Source organism: Microtus oregoni, unplaced genomic scaffold (assembly GCF_018167655.1).
Source record: "Microtus oregoni isolate MIOR12 unplaced genomic scaffold, Mior012 000031F_ref0000149, whole genome shotgun sequence".
Taxonomy (NCBI): domain Eukaryota; kingdom Metazoa; phylum Chordata; class Mammalia; order Rodentia; family Cricetidae; genus Microtus; species Microtus oregoni.
In genome coordinates, this window is record NW_024543090.1 from 22,073,934 (window position 1) to 22,081,644 (window position 7,711).

Below are 7,711 nucleotides of genomic sequence, written 5' to 3' on the forward strand. Positions count from 1 at the left end.
CAAGAACATTTTTATTATACCACATGTATAGGGGGTCGCACACACCTGAGAGGGACTTGTAAGCTCTTTTTAAGGACAGCTACAGGAATGTGAAAAGCAGTGTGGCCATTCTATTTAGGATTGGCTTATGTAAATGGCAATCATATTAGTACATTTCTAATTGGTTTGGGCTAGTGAGGGTAGGCCAAGGCTATAACTTCTCCATTCTTGGGCAAGTCTGAACAAGTCCCAGGCTTTGTCCTTATTTGGTCATCACTCAAGGAGGGTAAAGGGGTGTTGGCCCAGCATATGTGCCTCACCTCATCCAGGGTCAAGGCCATTGGTTTTTGCCCTTTGTTTGTGAATTGAAGTCTAGTTCTTAGTGGAGCTATTAGGGTTCATGATCTTTGCCTGACTCCCTCATTCCCCACCATGTCCAAACCAGACAGGATTTCTCTGTGTAGTATGGTTGTCCTGGAACTCAGAGGCATGTGCCACCACCGCCCACAGCAGATGCATAGATGCACTACTTTTTTATTTATTTTTGTTTTTCGAGACAGGGTTTCTCTGTAGCTTTGGTGCCTGTCCTGGAACTAGCTCTTGTAGACCAGGCTGGCCTCGAACTCACAGAGTTCTGCCTGCCTCTGCCTCTGAGCACTTGGATTAAAGGTGTGTGCCACCACCACCAATTCATTCTTAATTCTTTAACTGTCTCTTTGCTGGCCATTTTCTTTGCTGTACAGAAACTTTTATATGTGATATAATCTCAACTGTCAATTTCATTTATTTATTTATTTATTTATTTACTTATTTATTTTTAAGTCCTGGCTGTACTGGAACTCATTCTGTAGATCAGTCTGGCCTAGACCTCAGAGATCTGCCTGACTCTGAGGCCTCCTAAGAGCTGGGATTAAAGGTGTGTACCACCACTGCCCAGTTCAACTGTCAACTTAAAAGCTCTGTAGCCATGTTCAGAAAATCATTGATTGTGCACTTTTGAATTATTTTCTCTGTTTTCCTGTAGTAATTTCTTCTTTTTTAAAAAATATTTATTATGTATACAATATTCTTTCTGCATGTATGCCTGCATGCCAGAAGAGGGCACCAGACCCCATTACAGATGGTTGTGAGCCACCATGTGGTTGTTGGGAATTGAACTCAGGACCTTTGAAAGAGCAGGCAATGCTCTTAACCGCTGAGCCATCTCTTCAGCCCTTCTGTAGTAATTTCTAAGTTTTATGTTTTACACTAAGGCCTGGCATGGTGATACGCACCTGTAATCCCAGCAGTTGGTATGTTGAGGAAGAAGGACCATGAGTTCAGGGTCACTTGTGTGTAGCAAGACACTCAGGAAACAACATCTTTCTATCCATTCTGAGTTAATTTTGTGGTGGTGAGAGATGAGGGTCCAGATCCAGTCTTCTGGATGTATGTTTCCACTCATTCCAGTGGTCTGTCCATTCTCCAGTGTTTGTTTGGGGATCTTTTGTGAAGGAAAGATCAGTTGGCTGTGCATGCAAGATTTATTTCTAGATTTTCTATGGTCTGTTTAAGCCAATACCACATTGGCTTTGTTACCATGGTTCTTTAGCATTCCTCGAAATCAAGTATTGTAAACCTTCTAGTTTTGCTCTTTTCACTTAGGATTTCTGTTTGGGAGTACATTCCCATATGAATTAGGGATTAGTTTTTTCTGTTTCCATGAAGAATAGCATTGACATTTTGATTAGGATTATGCTGAATCTGTCAATTGCTTTGAGTATTATGGGGATGTAATTGTATAATTCTTCCAAATAATCAACTTTGGGGAGTTATTTCCATATTTGAATTTAAAGATTTTAAAACATTTTTTACTTACATTTTTATGTGTGTTTGTGTAAATGTGTACACTAGATCACCTGGAGTAGAGTTACAAGCAGATGTGGGTGCTGGAAACTGAAGTGGGGTACTTTGGAAGATCAGGAAGTGCTCTTAACCTCTGAGCCTCTTAGTGTCTGTCTTCAATTTCTTCAGTGTTTTGCAATTTTCATTGTGTAAGTCTTTGACTTTATTAGTTTATTCTTAGCCACAAAATAACTAAATGAAACACTTATTATGGGTGGGATTACTTTTATGATTTTTTAATGGTATGTCGAATTTCTTAAAAATTTAATTTTATGTGCATGCATGTGTGCTTGAATTTTTATATGTGTAACGTGTGTGCCTAGTGTTCATAGATGCTACAAGAGGGCATTAGCTGCTGGAAATGGAGTTAGAGCTATGAAGTGTCACGTGGGCACTAAGAACTGAACTGGGGTCCTATGGAAAAGCAGCACATGTTCTTTTTTGTTTGTTTTCTTGAGACAGGGTCTCAGTTATGTAGCTCTGGCTGTGTAGACCAGGCTGACCTCAAGCCCGGAGATCTGCCTGCCTCTGCCTCCTGAGAGCTAGCATTAAGGGCTGTGCCACTATATCTGGCTGCAGCATGTGTTTTTAACCACTGCACCATCTTTCCAGCTCCTCAGTGTATTCTTGAATTCTGTTTCCAAATATTTTGTTGAGAATTTTTCCATCTTAATTCATGAGAGAATTTAGCCTCTAGTTTTGTTGCTGTTGTGTGTTTATCTGGCTTTGGTAACAGGATAGTCCTGGCTTCCTAGAATGTGTTTGGTTGTGTTCCTTTCCTTTCTGTTTTATGGAGCATTGATATTAACTTTTTTTTTTTTTTTTTTGGTTTGAGACAGGATTTCTCTGTAGCTTTGGGGTCTGTCCTGGAACTAGCCCTTGTAGACCAGGCTGGCCTCGAATTCAGAGATCCGCCTGCCTCTGCCTCCCAAGAACTGGGATTAAAGGTGTGCACCACCACTGCCCAGCTGACATTAACTTCTAAGGTTTGGTAGAATTTGGTAATGCAGTCACCCAGCGTTAAACTTTTCTTTGTTGGGAGATTATTGCGGTTTCAGTATTGTTGCTTGTAATAGATCTGGTTTTTTTTTTTATGTCCACTTGATTTTTAAATTGGCCATCAGTATTTACCAAGATTAGATTAGATTTTCCAGCTTTTAAGAATCTAGGTTTCACTGGTACCTGTCATTTTAGTAATTTGGGACAATCCTCTCAGCTTCTACCCTCTTTCACTTCTGTGTCAATGTTGTTCCCCACATGCTCTCGTCAGGTTTGAGTCACTACTACTAAGCCAGGTCTCGCGCGTGAGGTGGCTCCCCTTGTTGCCGGTAGAGTGAAATTTCTATGGGACTCCAGAGATGGGGACAGGGATTTTGGATGCCCAGAGCAGTACAAATTCAAACAGGTCCATTATCAAAATGTCTTCTGCCTACAGCACCCCAGCAGGTGGCGGGGAAGGGGACAGGACACTGAGTTAAAAGTGAATCCTTTTTCTAAAGCCAGGTGAGGGAGATTCCAAGTTCTTTATTTAGTTAGGCTGTAAACCTGTTAGGGGTCTGGGTCTTCCCAGTAGCCAGGCCTGACCCATTTGCACTGATGAGTTATCCTGGACTGTTTCCCTTCAGCCCTGCAGAAGGGAGCCATCTTTCTGGGCAGTGGAGCTAGGGCAAGTCCTGGGATATTTTGTATCTTCTGCTATGCTCCTTTCTCAGTTCATTGGATATAGGTTTCCATTCGCCATTCTGTGGAATCCCAGTGCTTTTTGGTAGCTGCTTTTGGAAATGTTAGGTTATAATCTGCTTTGTATTTGTGGAGGAATAGGTGACTTGACACCACATCCAAAATGTTCTAAGGTCACATGTGCCACATTGGGCACACTCAGCAAACAGGCTACCATATTGGATAGCTTCTCTTCTCTACATCTCTTTAGGACTGTAGGCATGTCAAGTCAAATCCTAGACCTCTCACCATGTCCTTACTGTGTTACTTCGTGCCCTGTAGCTGCATTAGCTAGATCCTGAACAGGTGAGAACCAGTGTCCTCATCTTTTTCCAGACATTAGCGGGATGCTTCTGTTATTTCATACCAGTTTAAACTGAGATATATTTTTTACTGTAAGGGAGCATGTATGATTTTTCCAGGGCATTACTTTTCAGTTTTTGGACATTGCTATCTTGTGTATTTGTTCATATTGGCTGAATGAAACTATCCTTGCTTTCTTATTTTGTTTTCGGTAATATTCCTTGCTTTCTTGAATTTTCTAAATACACACCAAACACTTGCATGCATGATGTATTATTCTTTTTATAGTTTATGTTCATTAGTATTTTGCCTACATTTATGTCTGGGTGAGGGTGTCAGATACCCTGGAACTGGAATGCAGACAGTTGAAAATTGCCATGTAGGTGCTGCGAATTGAACCCAGGTCCTCTGGAAAAGCAGCCAGTGCTCTTTTAAGCACTGAGCCATCTTTCTAGTCCTTTTTTAAAATTTGTGTTTTTCAAGACAAAGATTTCTTTGTGTAACTCTGGATATCCTGGAACTCATTTTATATACCAGGAATATTCTTTTAATGTGCTGTTGCAGTTTAGTTTTTTTGTGGGTTTTTGTGTCTTTTTTCTATAGTTTTTATATTTTGATTTTTGGCGTTATTTACCTTACACACTAACTAGTCTTTTCCTGCTTTTTGGCCTTTAAAATTTTTTCTTAATAATGCTACATTTTTCTTGCTCTGATATTTGACCCACAAAGCATAAAGAATTTTGACCTGCTCTATAAAATAGGTCTCTGATGTAATCCCTGCCCCCAGTGCCAGTCCAGTTGTCCTAGTAATATTAATTCATGATTATAGCTAGAAATCACCAGTCTAGCATTGTCACCGGGTGAGGTTGCCTAGGGCATTGGCCCAAGTGCAAAAGAATTCCAAGACGTCAGTTTGTGGTTAAGGACAGCCAGTAAGAACCTGAGACAGAGCACGGGTGGGAGCAGTGAGCCTGGGTGCTGGAGGAACAGATCTTGATGGGCATGTGACAGCCTACTGAAAGATGCAGGAAGATGGGGCTGAAAGCATCTTGTGGTCCCACAGGATTGTGGCCTATGGTGGTTTTTTGGAGGAGTCGTGATTGCAAATGGTTCTAGTTCTGGTGGATGCTGTATAGGCGAGGGTTAGGAGATGACAGAACATTGGCTTCAGGAAGCTCCATGCTGGGAAAGACATCTCTGTATGTTTAAATGCTCATATCTAGTCAAAAGGGAGAGGTGGAAGCAGGTGGAGAAAGACGGTGATTAGGTGAAATGAATCCTGACAGTTACAGATCTAAAACTGACTTGAGACTGTTACAGCAGGAGAGTAAGGAAGAAGGTAGAACGTTTCTCATTTAAATTTTTTTACATTTATCTAGTGTGTACATATGATACACATACTATCACACAAGACAGCTTTCAGTATCAGTTCTGTCCCACAGACTCTCATCCTCAGGCTTGGTGGCAGGTGCCTTTTCCTCTTTAGTGGCCCATGTTTTTGTTTCACTAAGGAACAGCTGGCTTAGGGGTAGTTTACTAACTAAAGACAAGAGAGATCTAGAGGCTCTGGTCCTATAGTAGGACTTCTGGCTCAGTGCGGCACTTGGTCAGGGCCAAGGTCTGCTGTCCACAGCTCACTGCTTCCTCATCTCCCCTTTACTTTGATTTTATTACCTACACTAGCCCCCCCCCTCCCCCGCCCCATGATGGCCTATTTCCTGCTGCCACCATGATACAGGTGGCTTCTTCTATGACCCTGGGTTGTGGCCATTCGGCAGAGGGCTGCATGCCCATGTACTGGTTATCCAGATTGCCATGGCAGCTGATCTGCAAGCAACCCTTTAAGCCTATGGCCTGGATAATGAAGCCTTGTTGGCTGGTATCTATTGCTGTTAAGAGACACCATGACTAAGGCAACTCAAAGCATTTCACTGGGGATTTGCTTACAGTTTCGGGGCTTAGCCCATTATCATCATGGCAGTAGGCAGGCATGGTGCTGAGCAGTAGCTGAACACTATATTTCTGATTCATTAGTGACACTGGTCCTGGCATGGGCTTTTGAAACCTCAAAACCTATCCATCCCCAATGACATACTTCCTCCTTAATTCTTCCCAATAGTGCCATTTTCCAGTAACCAACAGTGTCAGCCTTGTTGAGGCCAAGAACTTAAAGGCTTCCAAAGCAAATATGAGCCTTTGGGGGCTATACTTATTCAAACCACCACAGCATCCAACCTCCTGAAGTTCCATTGAAACTGCTAGTAGATGTTTCTGGATGTCCTTTTCTAAGTATCTGCTATTCTGCAGGAGGACTCTCGGGTACCAGACTTCCAAGACACTTGGATAGGTGGTTGGCAGTGTCGGTCCACAGTGAGGAACAGTCAGCTGTATCTGACCGGATCTACCTGGAAAAGCTTAACCCACAGTGAGTAGGAAGCTTGGGGAATGATAGCTGTTGAGATTAACTGGCCCAAGACTCTTGGTCCCATACCACTGTCCCACCATGCTGGTGTTCAGGTCATTACAGAGCCTTCATCTCTTTGTTGTAGGTCGCAGAGCCTCCCTGGGCAGTGGCTGCTGCTCTCCCTCCAGCCTATCTAGTTTAGGGACCTGCTTCTCCTCTCCCTACCAGGATTTGGCTAAACACATTGTCAACACCTCAATGGCTGATGTGAGTCTCTGTGCCTTCTTGTTTCCCCCTCCTGTTGCTATGGCCAGACTTATGCTGGATGGGGAGGGAAAGAAGCCAGGCAGATTAGGGCCACCAAGGCATGGGAGCTTCAACAACTCTTCGTCTTGATAAATGGGCATTTAGTAAACGTTAGCAGAACTGTTGAACCTAGAGACCTGGCTTCTACCCTCTGTCCCCAGGTAATGGCTGCTTGTTCAGATAATCTCCACAACCTCTTCAGCCGCCAGGCAACAGCTGGCTGGAAGTAAGTTCTTTTGTAGTGCTTTGGTCCTTCTATGATTCTCTTTCTCTGCCCTGGCTTTCCTGGCACACCTCATGCTGATATCCTCCTCTCTATTTTGCCTCCTGTGTTTCCCAGCTACCAGGGTGAGGAACAAGAGGTGCAGTTTTACTACAAGGAATTCTCTTCTACTCGACACGGCTTCTTGGGTGCAGGTGTGGTGTCACAGCCACTGTCTCATGTGTGGGCAGCTGTGAGTGATCCCACTCTGTGGCCTCTGTACCACAAGCCCATCCAGACAGCAAGGCTACATCAGCGAGTGTCCAACAGTATCAGCCTGGGTGAGTCCAAGCTTGAAGGCTTCCGAAAGCCTGGCCAGGGGTCAGAGGTAGAGGGTTGGAGCAGCACTGTTGGGAGCTCCAGACTGCTCAACAAGATTTGCTAGAGATCTAGCAATGGAATAAAGTGGGACTTCTGAGCATGGAATAATCTTTCTGTCCTTCTAGTTTACTTGGTGTGTGACACCACACTGTGTGCGCTGAAGCAGCTGCGTGACTTCTGCTGTGTCTGCGTGGAAGCGAAAGAGGTGCCTATATTGCTGGTGGTAAAACGTTTTGGGATGAACTTGGGCTGAGGTGCAATTAGCAGGTGCTAGAGTAAGGTAGCTTAAGTCATCATCCTGACTATATACTTAAACCTATCCCTGTTTTTTATTACACAGGTAGAGAACTCACATGTATCTCTGTCCCTAGGGGCACCTGTCAATTATGGCAGCTCAGTCTGTGTATGACACATCCATGCCAAGACCCAGCAGAAAAATGGTCCGAGGAGAGATCCTGCCCAGTGCCTGGGTCCTGCAGCCTGTTATCATGGAGGGGAAAGAAATAACCAGAGTCATCTTCCTTGCCCAGGTG

General features: G+C 43.7%; 1 protein-coding gene across 1 annotated transcript in view; it reads left to right on the forward strand.

Moving 5' to 3' along the window:
- Positions 1 to 7,711, forward strand: part of Stard9 (StAR related lipid transfer domain containing 9) — an 85,530-nt gene that overhangs the window by 76,662 nt on the left and 1,157 nt on the right. Inside the window, exons 27-32 of the mRNA XM_041678789.1 lie at positions 6,193 to 6,310; positions 6,435 to 6,556; positions 6,757 to 6,821; positions 6,936 to 7,138; positions 7,304 to 7,383; positions 7,550 to 7,708. Of these exons, the coding sequence (XP_041534723.1) occupies positions 6,193 to 6,310; positions 6,435 to 6,556; positions 6,757 to 6,821; positions 6,936 to 7,138; positions 7,304 to 7,383; positions 7,550 to 7,708 (747 nt within the window). The remainder of the gene's footprint in view (positions 1 to 6,192; positions 6,311 to 6,434; positions 6,557 to 6,756; positions 6,822 to 6,935; positions 7,139 to 7,303; positions 7,384 to 7,549; positions 7,709 to 7,711) is intronic.